At 38.6% G+C, this 21,617-nt stretch overlaps 1 protein-coding gene across 3 annotated transcripts in view; it reads left to right on the forward strand.

Moving 5' to 3' along the window:
- The window catches only part of DPYD (dihydropyrimidine dehydrogenase), a 331,601-nt gene that overhangs the window by 278,174 nt on the left and 31,810 nt on the right, over positions 1–21,617 (forward strand). For all 3 annotated transcript variants that reach the window (XM_090146313.1, XM_031614751.2, XM_090146314.1), the window contains exon 20: positions 7,826–8,005. In XM_090146313.1, the coding sequence (XP_090002439.1) occupies positions 7,826–8,005 (180 nt within the window). The remainder of the gene's footprint in view (positions 1–7,825; positions 8,006–21,617) is intronic.

Consider the following 21,617-nt stretch of genomic DNA (forward strand, 5'->3'; position numbering starts at 1 on the left):
CTGCTGCATAAAGGTCCACTTTGCTGTTCCAAGTACTGACAGAATGCTCTGCTGAGATAAGGAAATATAACCATTCCTCTAGGGATGGTTGACAGGAAAAAAAAAAAAAGAAAAAAAAAAAACATCCAAAAATACAATTACCACAGGGAGTCTTCTGAAAATTCTTGATTTCTTCTGCATTTTTCTTCTCAAAGATTTGGGATACAGAACTGCATCACTCAGAATCCCTTGATACGTACCAGTTTCCCACTTCTAAATGTCCAGTTTAGGTATTTAGATAAAATAGGCATTAACTGTCATAGAAGACATAAGGAGAAGAAAGGTACTTTGAAGCTACGAATTAATGCATCGAGTAACATACCTAATAGCTCCCTTACAGTGCTCTTATCTCCTGCCATACCAGTGGATTCTAGCCTTCTTCTCTGACATTGCTAGCCACTCACTAGTGCCCAGGGTTGCTAGACAAGGTTTGTGCCCTGTACTCAGGGTTCCAGCAGGGATGTCACCCTGGTGCTAAGGCAGTTTCTCCTCACAGCCTATCTCAGCAGGCTTCTGTGGCTTTACAGTGAGCTGTGTGCATCTTCTTGCTGCCCACCTATGGCTGCCTGCTTCCCTTACCTGTGCTTCCTGCCCCCATCCTCGTTAAATGTCAGCTCTGCTCAACACCACTTCAGCACTCTGTTGTCCTGCTACAGAGAGGATCTGAGCTGTAGAGGAGGTAGAGCACTTATCCTGCAAGTTTTCTTGAAGACCTTCATCTCCTTTGAGCTCATTTTGAGCTTCATTATTTACTGACATTAGCCTATACTTTTGATTAGAATAACAGTTCACTGATGAGCTCTCTTCGCATAACTAAAATAACTAAAATATTCCATTACTGACACTCACATGATGTTTTACCATTCAGTCTTTTTTTAATACAGGTTTCTTAAGCCCACATGTGAGTGGTTGCCTACTTGCAAATCACAGAACAGTTATCATCTTTGAATCTTTCTGCTATATGTTTCCCCTTCAGTGCTGCCACTGTGCCCTCTGCTTATTAGGATGTTAAGCCTAGAACTCAGTAAAAAAAATTGTGTTGTTTTTCTTTTTATATAGCTCAGGACATTCATAGATACAGTACAGAAGTCCACCAGATTGCTTTTTGAAAGCTGTCCTGGACTTTGGAACAAACAGTAGTTCATTAGTTCATGTAGCTCAATTCTAATGTTTTAAAAAGGCTATCAGCCATCATCCAAATCAGTTTTGCATCTTGATCCAGTAGCTGAAGCCTTGTTAAGTAACATCCCATCTGCTAACCTATATCTCTAGAGTCATTTAAACAGCTAATGTGAATGAATCAAATCATTCCATCTGTACTGTATCAATATTTGGAAAGCTTTCGCTCAGTTACAAATTTATTCTTTGTAACAAAGAATCTTGTTTTTTTCCAGAGAGTGCACCACATTGTCTGATAATCCACTTCCACTAATATTTCTTAATCCTACAACCCTTCAGCAAAACTAATAATTACTGATAGAAAGCATAATTTAGGCTATGCATTCAATGTACTGCTAAGTCAGTGCTCACTGAGACATGAGGAGGAGGAACTACCACTACATAGGCAGCTTTTCCATGGACTTTGTTATCCTGAAGATTGTAAGTACAGAAACCCCCCTTGGAGAAGATTTTATGTCTCCTTTCTGTCAGGTAGCAGCTCTTTCCACTTTATTCTGAGCACTGTGTTGGGCAACCAGTGTGTACTGCTTTTTGCTTTGCATGTCTGGGCACATGTAGATTCTTGTAAAGGAGCTGGAAAGCATACTGTAATTTCCATAGCCAAGGGCTATGCAGCAGATAGATTGCATGGCCCAGTAAGATCTCCCTTTTAGTTGAATCAGTTTTTCCCAGTTGCTATTGAGACTAATTTTAAAATTTTATGTATACCTTCCCCAGATTAAAATCATGCTTTTGCCCACAACAATAACATTAATTTTCTGAAGGCTATTGGTTTGTATGGATAGGTAGATAGGCAAAAATAGCATCCGTCCTGAATCACTATGTATTCATTTATGCTTTCAGTCTTCTTCCACCGGTACCTTAGTTCTTAGATGCTAACAAAAAAGAACAGCAACAACAAAAAAATCAGTAGCCTAAACTATACATTGAAAAACACCTTAGAGTCATTCATAAATATTTCTCTAACAGGAAGGAGGATTTATGTCTTCAGTAGTTATCAGGAAGAATTTTAGTAGAAAAAGAAAGCTTCTGTAAAATGGTGATTGATAATGTTATAATAGAATATGTATAATAATATAAAATCAAAACAGTGCATAATTCTTTACCATTTGGATGTATCAGTAAAAATATTTCAAAGACAACCAAATTAATAGGAAATAAATGTTAATTCATTGTAAAACCTCTCCTGGGTATCCAAGAAGAATAATATTTGTTTATCCGCTTGCTATGATAAGAATATTAGAAATTGTGAAGTCAAAGACTGATTTCCTAATAGGATGGCATTTTGAGAGCTATTTTATTTAGATATCCTGTGCAGTTTAGAACCATAGCTGAAATAAGTCTCCGTCTTCTGGGGAAGCAAGATGGCATTCTGCTAAATGCTAGAATTTTATCATTTGAAGGGAGGAAAAAAAGCAAAAAGAAAGCAGCCAGCAAGACCTAAGAATATAAAAGCATTTGAGATCTCAGAAGGAGTCTAAATCAATGCACTGCCACAGTTACAGCACAGATGAAAGAGCCTGCTGTCTCAATTGCCAGGAAACTACTTAGAAACTCTCACTTTGATTTTATTTATTTGTTTGTTTGTTTATTTATTTATTTATTGCTAGCCCATTACATTATCACTAAATGCAGTATATGAGGACATCACTGCTTTGATGTTGTACAGCTACAGCAAATGGAAACTAATATGGTAGAGCAGTCAAACTATGTGCTTTGTGTTTCTGTATACAAACATACATCCATCAGTCTTCTTACTTCTACACTGTGTATCACTGCCACACATATGCCTCCTTACTGTTACTTCTGGTTTCTTAAAAATGACAATTTTTTTACACCTGTATTCTGAAGAGAGCTACGTGTATATATTTTGGAGGGTGTAAAAAAATTAAAATTTTCTCCAAGCTATTGTCTCTTAAACCACCTACCACAAATGCAAAGGGATTTAATAGTGATCTTCAGACAGTTTCAAATAGGAGCATGACTGCTACTAGACATTGCAGTGTTCTTGTTCTCACAGATCTAATCACACCAAGTAGACTTCTTGAAAAGCAACTCATTATTAAACAGACCAGATTCTCTGACCTGCTGATCTCTTCTTTCTAGTTTTATAGAAATTTTTCTGTCATCTGCAACATCCTCCATTGGAAAAGGTGAGAAAAGCACTGAATAGAAATTGTTTCAGTGGATGATCTGGCTGGAAATGCTTCAGCCGCTTTGTTCAGGGCACTGAGCGAATGGCACAGGTCTTGCACACAGCCCCCTGGCTTATGCCAGAATTTGGGCAGGATGATAATGCAGCATGGGGATATTCTTCCTGTTCCTACTAGAAACATTGGTTATGGGCTAAACCCTAAAGTTCTTACACAGATCTCTTAGGGGATTTGTCTCAGGAAAGACTTCAGAAATTGCCTTTTCTTTGTTGTGTAATGATTCTGTTAAAAGCAGAGGCACTTACAGTGTTGTATAACTGCTGTAGTAGAACCTGTCACTGATAATGAACTTTTTCTTCATAGTATGCAAATTAAAAGTTTCAGATTGATGGGAATGATTAAAAAAAATCATGTATTCTGTAAAATTCCTTTTACACAATAATAACAAGCTGACAATTTACTCCAGTTCCTCAAGTAAGATTTGTAATGACTCTAGATCCTTTGACAAAGCTAGACTGAGTATTTATGTTTATTTAGTAATAGAGCAGACAGGTCATTTTGTATGCAAGACATCAGCAGGGACCTTTGAATGCTTCCTCCGTTGCTGCATTCTGCAGAGCAGTTTTACTTAGAGCCTTAGCCTGTGATTCATTTTGCACCCACGTTCCCCAATGAGATCATGCTGTGTATGTTTGATTTACCAGCAGCAAAGCAGGCATTGTGTGTCTTTTAGTATCTCAGACATGTCTGTATAGATTAGAATTGTTACCTACCATTGCAACTTATACTGAACAGTTTTATATTTCAGAATAGTAAGGGTACAGTGTTACTGATCATACACAGTATGTCGGCTTGTTTATTTCTTTTGGGGAGCAAAGGACAACCACTGGAAGGAAAGAGGAATCTGGATTAGGTGGGAAGAAGGGATCTTACTGTCAAGGATGTCACATACTCAGGCAATGCACTAAAACCAAGGTTGTGCAAAATTATCTCCTGTATATAAATGCAATAAGAATAATACACATTACCTTTATAAACAGGAAAAAAAAATGTGCCTTTCTTTTCTTGCCCAAATTCTAGTCCAAAGTTAGAGACAAATATAAGCAATGGACAGCTGACAACTTCATTGTGATCTTCACTTCACTGTCTGTCCCTTGATTACTTATAGGGCCTTCCTCTTCTGAAGAAGAAAAGGCTACTTTCTACCTACCGTTTCAGGTAAAAGTCTGGGTCAGTGCACTGCTGAATGTTTATTAACTCACAAGACTGGTTCACTTGAATTATGCAGGACCAAGGGACATTGAACAGATGCTGCCTCTACCATGTGAAGTCCCAGCACCTCTGCTTTCCAAAACCTGTGATGTTCAACCAAATAAGCAGCCATCCCACTTCTTGTCCATAAGCAGTTTCAGTTGGCCACAGGTTTTTGGCTGCTGGTGAGGAACAATATAACCATTCATATATGCTCAGTTGTGAAGTTCAGGCTTTGCTTCAGAATCTAAAGGGAAGCAAATTTCATTGTGTTTGGTCTTGAAAAGCTTGATATTAAGGAGAGGGGGGGAGCAGACAGGGCTGCTCTACATCAGGTTCCAGCATGAGACACTGACAGCAGCTGTCTGGGTAGCACCCTGTTTGCATTAATCTCCTGTTGAGGTGGTTTAATAAGAATTAAACGAGGGTGCAATCAAAAGGTAGTTCCATTTTAAATACAGCTATAGCTGGATCACTTTTGCTGCTCTTCACGCCTGTAAAATATCAGCAGAAGTGAGTGTTCAACGTTCAGCTTTGCAAGGAGAGTAAGCATGCCTGTTCCTACTGCAATCAGCAGGACCAAAGCAGTGGCACGGGTGATGTGTGAGGCAGGTCAGCTCAGTTCTGAGATTTTCCTGGAAGTGTGAGTTTATGTCTCACCGGGTCTGCTGCCCTGCCACCTCTCTTGTGCTGAGAAGGGGGCACAGTGTCATCTAAACAGAGGCAGCCAGGTGTGATGCTAAATAGTTATCACTGTAGTGTAGAAATTGTCATGGCTAACATGCTGCAGTGCCCCTTTTTCTTTTTCAACCCCTTCTAAAAGGCAACAAAGCCTTCTGCATTGATTGGAAGATCAGTGGAAGATACTATAAGACTAAAACACAACTATCTCCATCTGATATATACAGCTTAAGAAATTTTGAAGTTCAAAATGTTTTGGAATTCTCCAGAAACATAACCAAAACTCTTTCTGTTGGTTTTGTATGCACTGATGTTTGAATACTCCTTGTTCCAGGAAAAGCCTGTAAAAATATTCCCCTGCTTTAATCACAATGAAATCGGTGAAAAGCGTGTCTTTGGGGAATTATCTGCACCATTGGGCACCAAAGTCATAAGGCTTCTACAGAAGAGCAAGGTTGTCTGAAAACACTCGCTAATTCAGTTTCTAAGACTTTCTATTTCAGATAATATTTTTCCTCAGTGCAGTGATTTACATTATTTTTTTTTAATTAAAAAGCAAAACAACAAACAAACAAAAAAACCCACTATACTTTTGCCTTCAGTTCTGGAACCTGCTTGGCTTCCCACTGAAGACAAACAGTGCAACGCACATGGAATTCGGATTGATCCCAGTGAGTCTTAGTGTGATATCATCTTCTGCACATTTTTATATTGTTGCAGTTCATAACACTGCACCATAAGATAGAAAACAGTAAAAGCCTCCTTATTTATAAGGTTATTACAGGTATCCTCCAGTGTATCTCATGTGTATACATCCTGTCAAAATACTTCAAGATTTTGACAACAGTGCCTGAACTTATTTCAAGTGACATAATGTAGCTTTTAACTGATTTTTTTTTATTTTTTTTTTTTTACAGTTTTAGTATTTTTAAGCATAGCTAATAAAAGGGGTACCTGTACGCAAAAATAATAGAAAATTTGTTGGTGAACAAAGAGGTTGAAATAAGCAGCAGTTGAGTTTTGCAGTTAAATATCCTGTACCAGAAATTATTAGGATGTTCTCTGTAATTTCTCTGGAATAATAATAAAAAAATCTTGAAGTCTGAGGAAGGCATAGCAGACCTAATTAATGCCCACGCTGTTTCTGCAGAAAAACAGATTTTGTGTAATGTAAATGCAGTGCATTGAAAATGTTCTTCTGCTTAAATTGTAGTTTGTCTTTATTTTTCTCTTGCATAGTAATAGTGTATGGTATTTTACAACGTGAAGTGCACCTTTCTGCAAATTTGCAGGTTGTATTATCATATCTTAAATGTGAAAAAGAATTATATAGTTCCTGCATTTAATTTTCCCTGTATTATTGTGTTGATACCAGACATGGTCTGAAGTATATTTTCATATCCAAAGAGTGTGCCTGCATTTGTGCACATCCATACATTCATGTTCAAAGGTAGATAGCTATTTCAATTTTCTCCTCATTATGTGTGCATGTAAATGCCAGTTTTATCAGGAGCATTGTTTTTAGTTTTTAGAATAAAAGCTGAATCAGAATCTGAAAACACTGACACATCTGGAATTTATGAGCATTTCCAGGGAATGACAATTAGCAGTAGTCAACCAACCCTGTAACTCTCCGCTGGTGGGTTAGGATTTAGCTAATGAGAATGTGTTCAGAGAGGAGATGGAGCATTTTATTCACTTGTTGTCAGTTTAGTTGGGATCTCTGTGGTTTTCAATCTGAGCTGATACCCACAGGGTAGTTTAATAAAAACCTTGTAACTTATCAGGCAGTTTTATGCTATCAGTAGTTCTATGTCTAAATGTTAAGCCTTGCAGATCAGAGATTGTTGCTGTGTATGCTTACAAAGCTATACTACTATCTGTGTTTCTAAAGCACATAAAGTATCCTTTCAGTGATATCCAGGGAAAGGACAAACAGCAATGGGCATAAATTGGAATACAGAAAGTTCAATTTAAATATATGAAAAAACTGTATGGGCAATTGGACAGTAAACCCTGAGAAGTTGTGGAGTGTCTTTGGAGATACTCAAAACCCAATTGGTTGCAATCCTGGATAGCCTCCTCTAATTGACCTTTCTCTGAGCTGGTAGGCTGATCTACAGAATCTTTTCTTGTTTGGGGTCTAAATCTATTTATCTGTGCTTCCCAAACAAGCAGGCTAGAGAATACCCAGCATCTGCAGGTAGCATCTGTGTGGGGCTGCAGAGTCCTGGAATTGCACTGTGATTGCTCTTGTAGATTTGCTTCTAAACAGCCTTCAGATCTGGTCTAAAGGCTTCCATCAGGAAACCTAGACATAATCGGAGTTACACAGTCCTTTTTTTTCCTGAACTGACACAGGAGCAAACAGCCAATAAATACCCTGAATTCTCATAGTTCTTTGCCAGTTTAGTTGCAATAAGGGTCATCTGGTAATCAATAAATCCAAAAAGTTTGCTAGCTTCTTGTGCTCGCTCTTCTTGTGCCTGGACATTGTTGATAACTAGACTTACATTTCATAGGTATGCAGTGCAATCCAGAATCAAGATTTCACTGTTATTGATGACTACTGCACTGGATTGCGAGCTCTTCTTTACCTGAAAAGCATTGAGGAACTTGGAGACTGGAATGGACAGAGTCCTGCAACCATGCGCCATCAGAAAGGAAAACCAGTATCCGGAATTGCTGATCTGATAGGAAAGGTATGTTGTTTCATTGTTATTCCTGTGTCTATGAACTTCCATCTTCACTGTACACAGTCTCTGCTAATTGCTTTGTGTTTGTTTGTTTTTGTTTTTGTTCAGTGTATTAGCAGATATCTAAGGGCGGCTTAAGGATGTAGATTTGAAATGCCTTCATATGGGATAACTTTTTACTCTGAACATGATGTCTCCACTCTGTTTGTAGGAGTGTGTCCAGTTTTAATGTGTAGAATGTGAAATAACAAATGCTTTGGAACAATTTCTGGACTGCTTGTTTTAGTGAAACTCAACTCTATTTAGACAGATACTGATACGGTGCTAGGGTGTTCCATCATAATGAAATATTCAAGAGATATGAAAGCCCCCTAGCACTAGACTTGATCATCTGAGACAGCTTCTGTCACAACCAAGTTGATAGTTGGAATGCTCCATCAAGTAGGAGATGATCCTACAGTCATCATGCCTGAGCACCTCGTGGTCTGTCATGGATACTGACTCCCATACCTACTACAAGACAGGGAAGTTCCAGGTGATGAACAGAAAAACTGAATAATTTAATAAATTCCATGAGATCATTTAAACCTAGAAAGTCAGTGGTGGAATAGGAATGTAAACTATGGTCTGCGTGAATTCCTAACCTCCGGACTGTCCCTCCTCTCTGCTCTAGTAGTTCCCTACTACAAAAGCATCTTCGGAGATTTTTGCCAGATACAATAGATTGCAGCAGGCCCAGTGCTGCTCACCCCTACACCAGGACACCTGCTGATCCTCGCTGAGAAGCAGGGAGGTGTAACTGGCTTCCTACTGACGCCCTGCTGCCTACTGCTTTAAGCAAAATATCTGCACAGCAGGAAGGCAGAGCTTTTGTTTCTGGTTACTAGAGGGGATCCCTTTGAAGACTGATTTCAGTTATACATCATGCCTATTGATTATCCTTCTAAAAATCTGATATAACACTGTTGAAAATGTTGTAAAAAGTAAAGAATTACAAAAGAATAGGATTTGGAGTGTCAAATGCCTCCAAATCTCTGCTTATCATTGCTGATGACTGGAGTTGGATTTAGCAGGAGATTAAAGACTCCGGAATTGTTGTTCTCTGTGGAGCTCTGAAAATTATAACATTACCTTTCAGGAGAAAAGACAATCCCATTCCTAAAGCTCTGAATAATACACTGCTTAAAAATAAAAGAAGATATAAGCAGTTTCATTTTCATCTACTTAAGCTAAGCAGTTAAGCCAGTCTCAGAGGGTTATATCCAAACTTCCTTTCTGTAACACCTGTAGAAATACAGCATTTTCAATTCATGTGACAGAGATTTTTTGCAATTCTGCTTTAAAGCAGCACTCTATGCTCTTGGAATTAAGTTTGCATTTTACTAAACAGCCAGCCATTGACAAAGATGTTTCTAGTGTCCTTTTGAATAAGAAAAAGATTATAATTTTCTGCTTGTCACTACATCAATAGTTAACGTTGAAAAAGGTAGTGTGAAAAGATGCTTTAAGGGAGCATTTAATAATTCAAAGCAATCTTAACTTGAAACGGGTCACATGAAAAAGAATGAAAAACAAAGCCCGATGTAATCATGGCTGGCTGGCTTTTTTAAGCATTTAAAAAGAGCAAGATATTCAGAATATAACCGATTCTGTATTTGATTGCCCTTAGCACAGAATTATATCATTGGATCATTCCTACTAAATAATAAAATATAAAGCTGCACCATTGATAAAGCAGTGATTTTTTTAAACTGAAGCTCAGGATGACTGTCCAAGAATAAGCATTCAAGGGAAAAGAAAAAAAAAATAACACCAGACGGGTAAAAGGAAGTACTGTGATAAATGATCCTACTAGGGGCAATCAAATACAAAGGCTTGATATCATTAATATTTATAATATCATAATTAGCTGCACTGTGCCTAAGCAGTGTTATTAGTGTAACTAATTATGTTATCATAAACTAAGTTAGCGATACTATAGGAATCAGTATTCTCACCTTCATAAATTATTATCAATATTGGATTTCATGTACTTGTGCCTAAATTCAGTTAAGTATTGCAGTTCCATCTAGATTCAAATACAAGTATCTAGCTTGCTGGGCAGCAAGTAACAGAGTGTAATCCTGACTTTCATTCTCAAATAAATTCACTGAAAAGCATACCCTTACTCCCTCTTGAAAAAGAGGAGATAGCTTATTGATGTGATGTGTATGTTCTCATTGATAAAAATAATGTGTGACCATATCTTATATGTGCACTAAAATGTGACAGCCAGAATCCTTCATTCCAGTTTTTAAAAACTTCCAAGGAAATGTCCAAGTTTCTTTTGGCAGTACTGTGAGATGAAATGCAGTTTCTTTGGTAAAACCCCTTAAGAAGCTAAACAGCAAATACTGATGAAGTTTTGCATTTTAAAAAGTGAAGATGTCCATTTTAAAATGTTGATTTGTTTGCAGTAAACGTAAAAATATAAAGAAACGATTCTCCATTTTGTAAGTGATGAAATTCCTATTGATTTTCATATGGAAACATAGAGATAATTCAGGCAATTGAAAATTTAATGATAAGGAACTGTGGAACAAGTATAATTTTCAAAAGCTTTGAGAACCACTTGCTTTCTGATTGTATAAAAGTTCATTAAGCCTTTTCCAGTCCTTGTTATATTACAGAATTAGGACTGGGCCTATTCCTAATTAAATATGTTCATAATGGTATCTATGTGGACTCACAGTGTGATACTGAATGCTAACGTCCGCATTTTTATATAGCAGTGCTCTAGTCTTCAGATAATTCGTGTCCTTTCCTTATATCAGCATCAAATAGATGCTGAGTGCAGAGTGTTGCCACAGGAGAGTGACACAGTAGAATTTTGTCATGAATTTTTTTAGTATTTGATGACCAGAGTCAACAAAATGATAAACACTTTCTTCTAAGCAGAGCACCTGACATCAAAGCGAAGCTGTCTTGCCCTGCAGACACCAGATAAATGGCAAAATGAACAGTTATCTCTGTTGGTTGTTACATTTATCACAATCATTTCCTTTGTAAACAGAAAGAGTACTAAAAATGCTGTGCTAAGTGGTGTGAATAAGCAGTTTAAGAGCAGACGCACCCATCTTCAGCTAAAAAGGAGAATGATTTTGATCAGTACCTGTTCGTGCTTTTACATTAATGCTACAAATACTTTCATCTGATAATTTCAAGCCCTTAACAAATGAGAAGCATCATAGCTCTGACAAATATTTTGGGAACTCAAGTGCTGTTTTTTGGCTTTGCAACATTGCATAATGAGTTTTTTGGTCTGTAGACTCTAAATGCACCGTCTTTGAGACAGCTGGTACATATTTACCAATAGCTCTTCCATAACACTAGCATTCCATGTTTGCTAGTGCAGTGGTTGCTGCTGCAGTACTTGCCATTGTCCCAAGATGTGACCTGTGATAGTACACTTCCTGTCGTATCAATGAGATTCCTACTTAGAAATGCTAAACTCAGTTGTGGCTTCTATTCACTGGCTTCCATAGCTTCCCATAGCTCCACAATTTTTTTTTTTCACACTTTACTAGGACTGCAGCCTTATCCACAGCTGTTCCAAAGACAGTCCTAGCATACATGTTGCATCAGCCTCAAAAAAGTGGACAAAGCCAGTCTTCAGGGCTTCCTTCCTCATTGCTTTTCTGATGGCTTATTTAGGTGTTTTTTTTCTGAGAGGACCTGACATTTGAAACTTTGACACAGATGGCTGTCATTAATATCACCTCTGGATCACCTTTCCATTGAATGCATGAAATAAACCTTGTCAGCTTGTCTCAGCTATAATCTCAGCTTGCAAATATAGACAGTGAGATGAGAGAGTGGCAAGGTAATGGTGACACTACACTTCTTTCTCACTGACTCCCTCAAGGATGAACTTTTGTAAAAGCACGCTTGCCTCATCATGAATTTAGATAGAGATCAAGAGCATGATGCAATGAGGCAGACAGTTAAGCATGCTCTTATAACCCAAACTTATTAGGGTGGCTGCATAAGAGAGGGAGGGCACATTTGCAGTATCCCTACAATTCCAAATTAACTGAATTGTGTTTTTGAATAATATCTCTGAGTTTCCTAGGAAGATATATCAACAGGAATGATAAAGATAACTGTGTTCTCACTAGGCATCTAGACAGGGTACAATATTCCCCAGAGGTGCAATTTGATCTCCACTGCGTAGTCACTGTCTCACCTTGTCTGTTTATTACAGGAATCTTTTATTAGTTGCTCACTGATCTTACACCAGGGAGCTGAAGTGATTATGTCCAAGAAATACACTGGTGTCAGCTGATGGCAACAGAAGTGGTGTAGTGTGTTTCTCTATAAACTTCCACCTAATGTCAGCTATAAAAATCATACTTAACACAGTGGTCTCTGCACATGCCAGGTACATGTGGCAGTTTATGGGTTTATAGGAAAGAATAAATATATACAGACATTTCATACCTTTCTTTCAGCACCAAAAGTTTGAAAACCAATGACATTTGTTTGGTTGTATTTAAAGGTTAAAAAAATAAGAAGGAAAATAATTAACCGAAGTGTCTTTGTTTCAGAATTACCCAAAACCCAAACAAACTCTTTATCCTAGTGATCATCCTCATCTGTTGGGATTGTGTTGTAATGCAAACGTAAAAGCCAAATCTGATAAAAACATAGACAATTTCTTCAGCAGAGATGAAAGAGAGTGATCCTGAACATGCACAGTTCAGTGTAAGAACTTCATAGAAAATTCTTGTAACTTAAATTCAACAAACTTAAATTGAACAAAATTGTTCTCTAAATACAAGGACTTCCTGTTATGACAAAATGTGCTTTCCATTGCATATCAATGGGTACTAGAAGCTGATTCTTCTGAGTTGTAGATTCTGCTGAATTTTAACTTAATTGCAGTCAAATCTAAACAGGCTTTTATACGGCAAAGAAAAAATTTTGTAAAACCTTGAAGGCTTCATATAAAATATTACATTAGCTCTTTTATTATATAAGTAAACTGCCAACTACATACGAACACTGTTGCCATGCATGCACTAAGTTTTGGCAGCTTTCAGATTCTTCAAGACCTCTGACCACCTTCAATGAGCACAGGTGTGCTCATTCACCCCTTATATTTGGAAGTGCCCTTTGTGGACTGTTGTTTGGGAAGACAGTTTTCCACAATGGTGAAGAACTGCCCTCTTGTTTCCAGCACTTGTCATTGACCAGAAACGCAGACCACTTCATCAAATGCTAGTTTAGAGATTACATTACAAGACAAACCTTTCTTCCCTTACTCCCATCAACAGTTCTGAAGATTCAAACAGAAAATAGATGAATCTTAGGCTGATCCTATTGATTCCATTTCCTATTCATGAATGCTTGCACCTGAAATATAGATTTCAGCCAGTCACAGCTTCCTAAGGACATGGTTTAGTGGACAGTACTGGTGGTATGTAGACGATTGGACTAGTTGATCTTAGAGGTCTTTTCCAACCTTAATGATTGTATGATTCTAAACGTAAGCCATTGTTGATAAAGAAGGGCTCTTTTTTTAGGGTATTAAATGTGCATCAGTGCACTCAGGGGCTATTGTAGCCTATGCTTGTTGGATTGACCAAAAATATGGTTTTACATAAATGTATTTGCAGACAGATGAAAAATTAATTCCTTTCCTCCTGTTCCCCCCTCTCCATTCTTCACTTTCTCTCCCAGGGTGGAGAAGGGCCTCCCCAGACATGGCTCCCCATGGGAGTCTGATGGTCTGTCTGCGGAGCATCCTCAGGAGTGGTCTGGGGAGCACTAGTAGAGCAACCTTCTGCATCCTGCTGTACCAATCACGTGGCTTTGTTATTGTTGATAAATCCCCCAGAGTTTGCAAGGCTAGATAAAAGTCACTAGCCTAAACAATATGTGAAGAAACAACCTCTCTAATGTTAGTTTTTTCTTAATGGGTCTATTATGGAAGTTCATGTTGTGACTATCTACAGTGTTGTTTCTTATGCAGTCCACAGTTTCTTATAAAAAATGTACCTTCCCTAATAGAGAAGCCATTTTCAGTAGAAATTGATAAAACAAAAGGAACTAGGAATATTAAGGTAAAGGTAAGAAGTTTAATCTTTCTAGCTTTTATATGTACTGTATGCTAAATTTGCTTTAAGCACTGAGTTTAAAGTTTGATATTCACAGCTAGTGAATGTGGCTATTAAGAAACAGTGTATTCACATTAACTCCTTGGCTGTGTTGGTTTTAGTGCTTTCACTGCTGGCAACAGACACCATGCCGGGAAAATCCAGCTCTTGTTGCAAAAGGATTTTAAAAAAATCCAGGCACTGCCAAAAATACATAATTCTTTTTTTGTACTCTGCAGTTTGTTTTACTTAGGAAAATGGCCTGGTCATACCCTGCAGCATGCATTCATTACAGTGATCTTTGACTGGCAGATGCAGAGTAATAAGATGCATATTTTAGTGCTTATTATAATACCCTGTCCAAAAACAACTTGACAAATTTGTGATTTCGACAGTATCTCATTTTGCTGGCTGCAGTGCTCTGTGATTGCCTGGTCCACGTGGCTTCCAGATTATGCATACCACCAATACTGCTCATTAAAATGGCCACAGTTCACCAGTTTCGGTAGCTTGGAACGAACTTGGAATGAATTATTATACAACAAAGAGGCTGCTGTCATGCAGAACAAAAGACAAGCAAAAGAGAGCTTTGGCTTAATGAGGCTAAGTGAGTGTCTCCCCTGCATCACCAGCTACTTGACGGCCTTTGAGCATGGATTTTTTTCTCCACAGGCCAAAACCTTTGGTCTATTATTTTGTGTTTATGCACCTTGAGGCTAATATACATTTTAATATGCTGCACATGGAGAAAAAAATCAGCCATTAGATTAGAACATGTGCACTCCCTGTTAAGTTAATGACAGCCGAACATAGAGATAAATTTAGGTTTTCATATTTAATTATAGCACGGCGCAGTACGTTTAGCAAGGATAAATTGCACTATTATTATGCTTCATTTTTTTTGACATCTTTTCATATTAACCATGCGCACTTACCCCCACTTCCTCCCCAGTGTCACACTTAATGTCTGTGTGCATCATCCTCCTCTAACACCATTAATTTTTTATTCTGTACAGTTGTATATGTATTGTTGTATTTGTTACTTATCTTGCTGGTTGGATAAAACTGTTCAAAACAGTCCTTGTGTTAGGTGATCTACATAAGCAATAAGCACAGAAAAGACATGAAAAGAATTGGCTGGCATGGCCAGACATGGCTTCTCCTGTCTGCTGTTGGAGCAGGGCTGTCCAGCCCTTCCTCCTGGAATGCTTTCAGTGCAGAGTGCTGTCTGTGATTGCAGAGCGCTAGCTCCATTCTCAGAGAGCAGAATCAGAAGAGTCAGGGAAATAATGCATGGAAGCTTTAACTAGTTCTGCAGAACTATATAGTTGGATAATATTAATATGGATAATGGGGAAGAATTTAGTGTTGCTTTAGCATTTAGGAATGAAAACAGAGCTAAGATTGGTAGGTGGTACATGTGCTTGTTGGGGCTTTGCACATGCATTGCTTCTGTGTGTCAGAGCTGTTGCTCCGAAAGCAGGATTTAGGCCAGACCTCAGCTTTGTAGACAATGTGAGATTAAAAGCAGAATGAGATGGTGCCCAATTCAGCCTTTGCATGTCCTTATTAAGTTTTAATGGGAATGTTTGATAATTTCTGTGTGGATCTGATGGTGATGTTGGACTATTTGTCTCTACCTGAGAGAATGCTGAGATTTGATTTCAGCTCTGGGCTGAGTTATTCAGCTTGCTGTGGCTTGTGAAAAAATATGTTTGCGTGCTTCACAAAATTAAGGAAATACTGCTATTTTCCAAAGTGGATTAGAGCAGGTAATAACTCATAGGAAGAAGATTTTCCTACTCCTGCTGTGTGTATAAGCAAGTAGAAGATATTATGCCACAGGCTTATTCCTAGATTATTCCTTATTGGATAGTTGTTTCGTGACAAAAGACACTGTGGCTTGATGACCAGAGGGTCATGACAGGAATAATAATCACCATATGACAGGGTGTCTGGATCTTGGTGATAAAGCATTCCTCATGGCAATCAGTCAGCACTTGCTGGTGCAAGAATTTTCCTCAATGGCAGAGATCAGCTTTTTCATATTCATTGAAAGCAAATCAGTCTCTCTCTCCCCTTCCCCCAACCTCTCTTCCTCCAACCTTCAGTTCTCTATCAGCTTTTATAGCCAAAAAGATTTTTCTTTGTGAGTTGAAACTCACCAAGTTTGGGGATGTTTAGGATGCTGCAGTGTTCATGGGATTGGTATTAGTTGCAGAGCCTTATTTTTGCATCCTTGCTGGGCAAAGCCCCGGTCAGTAGTGACTGATAGCTAATTGTCTGCAGTTCAAGCACCAGAAAATGTCAGCAATTAATTTATATGTGCAAAACCATTCTCTGATTTTGTAAGTGCAGATTTTGATGCAAATTGCATCTGTGAAAGCAAGGTTGTGCCTTTCAAAATGTAAGCTATAATTACAAGTCTGAGGACCTGATGATATGAAATTCTTCCTCTAGAATCTACCCCTAGTGAGCCAAGCCATTTATTAACAATAGTGCATATTTCTAAGCAGTACTTCTAACTACCTTTATTGTTCATTAAGCACTGGTAAAATACTTGATAATATCTGAGGTGTAGTCTTAAGGAGATGCAGGTTGTGTCCTACCAATATTCAGATGACTTAGAAACGTCTAGCCAAACAAAAATGTCTCTTCTGTACCTCCAGGTAACTATTATTAGCAAATGCTTCATTTATTTATGTGTTCCATTTTGTTTGTGGTACTAGTCACAGATGCACTTACTGATGTGCATGCAAAGACTTGGGATCTTAGACTCTGAAACAAACATTGCCCCTCAAGCACTTGAGGAAGCTGTCTACTTTTAGATAGAAAGGTGCTTTGTGAGCCACAATGCTAACATAAGGAAAGAACAAAACAAAATCTCTGGAATTGGCTATAGCAGACTAAATATTGCTTTTCTGGCTGCTTTCTAATAACTGTATTATTCTTGGGTTAGTTTTGAGAGAGATTTTATGACTTCTCACTTCATTTTCTTGACTAAAACATCTCTTGTTTTAAAAATAGGTTTATTTAGGAGCCCTAAGTGTAGTCACAGGCACAAATGTATCAGAAATCCAGGAGTGACTTATGTGGAGAGGCTAAAGAAGCTAAACTTGAAAGTTTCTGTATGTCCTTTCTAAAGGATGCACGCAAACATAACAGGTGAAGAACTCAAATCTACAAATATTTGAAGTTTGCAATCAATCGAGAATAAGGAATTTTATGATGTAGGATGAAAATTCAGCCAACACTGAATTGAAAGAAAAGGATGTGTTCAGGAAAAGCAGCAGAAAAAATATCCTGATTGGAAGGCAAGTCTTTTTGAAGTGATGGAGGCTTCATGCTGTGTTGCTGAGATTAAAGAGAGGGAGGACTTTTAAGACTTGAATGCATGAAGTCTAGCAAAATCCTGCCAGGAGACATTTCAGGTTGCCAGGAGTATGTGCTGGGCTTTAGATTTTTCCTGTCTGATATGCACGTGCTAGCATATGGCCCTTTGAGCATTTCAGCTGAGCCCTAGCAGCTATCCTTGGAAGCCACTGCATCCTAACAGTGTTTCAGTGGCTCAGTGTAAACCACTGGAGCCAACTGCACCTGGCAACGTGCAATTGAAATGTCTTTCTGCTTAAAGATTAAGAACATATTTAAGGATCTTGATTATGATTTTTGCCACACATTTTATTTTCATTGCTATTAAAAAAACAGTGAAGATTTTTCTGTAATCATCTGTTTCCAATCACATGTATGCCTCAGCTCCGAGAGCGGCAGTTTCTGGGGTTTTACAGACAAATGGATTAAAAATGTCTTTCTGTTTCACTGCACATTAGTCATACTTTGGCAGAGGGCAACTGCTCCAGTAAGTGAAAGGAAACGTTGGGCACACCATTTCTACATGTAGGAGTTGAGAAAAGAGGTTTCTATACTTTGCTGACCTATCCATGCTGCACAGAATTCATTAAGGCCCTGGAACCGTGTTTGGGTTGTTCCAGGGAGCAATTACAGCCAGCCTGTAATCTGCAGCTCTGTAGCACATTGGGGCTCTATAATAGTTTGAAGGGGCCTGGCAAGAATTTTATTGATTTCCTGGGATCTCATTCAGACTGATTGCGCTTGGGTACTCCGATGGTTGATGTTTAAGAACACCTTTGCTAGCTATTATTAAGAAGGTGGGTCTAATCCTCACATAGGTAAGACCTTGTTTGCCCTTCATTCAACTCAGCAGACAAGTTTTAATGAAATAGCTCCGTTTTATTCTTTATGCCACATCTGGTTTTGATTCCTACATTTGGAACTACCGAGTTTAAGACACTATATAGCCCATATATTACTCAGGATATGTCATATTGTATATCTATTTTGTCTATTTTTGTCTCTTTCCTATTTGTCTGCTTGAAATAATTAATGCATATTTTGCTATTACTATGTAGTATCTCTTCCATGTTGCTGATTTATTTATACATAAAAAATATCCAATACCTTGCTGTTTTATACAGTGTGTCTGGATTCATGAGAAACCCAGAAGCAAAGCACTGGAATAGTGCAAGTTTTTTTACATCTTTTTTGCATCCAAGACCTTGCAGTTGAGTTTAAAATAGTTCAATTCTAGAACCTATATATTATAATTCTGTTTGTTTATATTACCCATCTTTATGCCATAGAGCATTGCATCCTAAATGCTAATCATTACTTACTATTTGCTAAATAGTTACGTTCTCATGTAAGATATGAAAGATATGCCAAAAATGCATCCTTTCCAATTCCAGGCCAGAAGTCTAATCCAGGCTCACCAGCCTTTTTTTCACTGCCTTTACTGAGCCTTCTTTCAAATGCTGACGGCTTCTGACATCTTGAAGTGTCCATTTCAAAAATTTCATTTGTATTATGAAAACCAGGAAGCTCATCATAAACCACAAAGCACTATGAGCACAAATATTTCTACATGTTTTCTTTTACTCAGAATGCATCACTGAACTATGAACAACTCACATGCCATTTATATTTGCATAAATGACATTGTGAAGCCTCTAAATGTACCTGTTAAAGCAATAGCACCAAGAATCCTTTGGTGAATGTAGTATGAGTGTGGTATTCATAAGCAACATTTATAAAAGAGCATCCAGGAAGAGGGAGCATGGTCTTTTGGGGCTGCTGCTCTGGGTGGTACAGAGCACATTTAATTATTGTCTCATGCTCCAGGATTCCTCTCTTTCTCTTCACAACAAAGTCATAATCATTTATTTGGTAGACTGCAGGCATTTTATTAGCAAGTTTGTCATATTGTGGTTCTGACCTTCCGTGTCTGATCTGTGGGTGGACTTCTGTGCCTGCTGCTGGATTTTGGCCTTAATTACAAAGAGAAAGCAGATGGAGGAGAAAGTTAGTGTTTACAGTTTTCCGTAGAACTTAATTTATTTTTCTGTTGTTTATCTCTGATGTACTTTAGTCTACATAGTGTGAATTGTTTGCAAAGTTATTTATTACAACACTGAGGATGAACTTACAGTCTGAAAAGCTTGTAAGTCTGCCTCCATTTAGAAAAACATGATTTGCTTCTTATACATTCTGAAAGTTTGTTTTAGAAACCCAGCACTGAGAACTGTGACCAAAACCTTTAGGTACATCTAACTCAAAGCCTCTGCTATTAGAGCCTATTCCTACTGGCTGATGTTTGTTTAGAAAGTGGAGCTGGGTCAGTATGTGACAAGTCGCTCTTCAACAGTACCTAGGTGTGCTGAATGTTGACTTCCCCATCTCTAGTGAAATTAATGTCAGTTCAGTTAAAATTCACTCAAGGCAAGCTGTGCTCAGTTAGCCTGGTACTGCAGTGAGAGGGACTGTGTTGCAGCACAGCGCGACTCAGTTTCGAGCACCAGAAGATTGTACAGCGTTATCAGTCCTTTATAGGATAATTCCATAGTGCAGTGTCCAAGACAATTCTCTTGCAGTGAAAACTTGGAGAATTAAGACTTTGGTAGGTAGTGATGGATACAACAGTACCTCTGCTCATAACTATAGTCAGCTCTCTCCGTCTCAGCCCCACAAGGGCAGTACAATTTTCTTCCTTTCTTGCAGCTCATAAACACGCTTCTCTTCACAACATACACCATATGCCACTGGAAAAGGGCTGTAAAGTTTTATAGATATATTTGAGGGTATTATAAAAGGATAATAAAGTAAAAATAATGCAAAGAAATAGAAATTATTGAACAACTGAATTAAAATATTAGGCTGGGATAGTTTCCTAGCATTTGGTTTCTAATTGGCCATTACAGTTATGAAGAGGTATTTTTTAGAGTTAAGAATACTAAGAAGAAATCTGATTTTAGCAGTAACTGTAAACATTTGTTTAAATACACATAGTTTCAGAACTTTGCTGAAAACTATTTAATATTAGCTAATTCTGTATAAATCTGACTCTTGATTTTTAAAATGTTTTGAATGATTTTATGAAAATATTTTAGCTGAGACATGAAAGTTTTCACTCACATATATTGAAATGTTAATTAATTAAGCAACATTACAATGAAAGATAAAATACAGTAATGATGTCCTAATTTTAGTTTGCTGACGACACCAAGCTGAGTGGTGTGGTTGACACAGTTGAAGGACGGGATGCCATTCAGAGGGACCTCGAGAGGCTAGAAAGGTGGGCCTGGGTGAACCTGATGAGGTTCAAAACGGCAAAGTGCAGAGTTTTGCACTTGGGCCGGAGGAATCCCAAGCATCCCTACAGACTGGAAGGAGAGGTCCTTGAGAGCAGCCCTGTGGAGAAGGACCTGGGGGTCTTGGTAGACGAAAAACTTAACATGAGCCAGCAATGTGCCCTTGCGGCTCGGAAGGCAAATGGGATCCTGGGCTCCATCAGAAGAGGGGTGGCCAGCAGGGACAGAGAGGTGATTGTTCCCCTCTACTCTGCTCTTGTGAGGCCCCATCTGGAATACTGCGTCCAGGTCTGGAGCCCCCAGTACAAGAAAGACAGGGAGCTGTTGGAGAGGGTCCAGAGGAGGGCCACGAAGATGATCAGGGGACTGGAGCACCTCCCCTACGAGGACAGGCTGAGGGAGCTGGGCTTGTTCAGCCTGGAGAAAAGAAGGCTGCGGGGTGACCTCATTGCAGCCTTTCAGTACTTAAAGGGAGCCTACAAACAGGAGGGGAATCAACTCTTTGAAAGGGTGAGTGACAGCAGGACAAGGGGAAATGGTTTTAAGCTGAGGGAAGGGAGATTTATGTTGGATGTCAGGGGGAAATTCTTTACAGAGAGAGTGGTGAGGTACTGGAACAGGCTGCCCAGAGAGGTTGTGGATGCCCCGTCCATCCCTGGAGGTGTTCAAAGCCAGATTGGATGGGGCCCTGGGCAGTCTGGTCTAGCATTAGGTGGGATGGTTGGTGGCCCTGCGTGTGGCAGGGGGGTTGGAGATTCATGATCCTTGAGGTCCCTTCCAACCCTGGCAATTCTGTGATTCTGTGATTCTGTGATT

This window comes from Phasianus colchicus, chromosome 9, assembly GCF_987193195.1.
Source record: "Phasianus colchicus chromosome 9, bPhaCol1.hap1.1, whole genome shotgun sequence".
NCBI classification, from domain to species: domain Eukaryota; kingdom Metazoa; phylum Chordata; class Aves; order Galliformes; family Phasianidae; genus Phasianus; species Phasianus colchicus.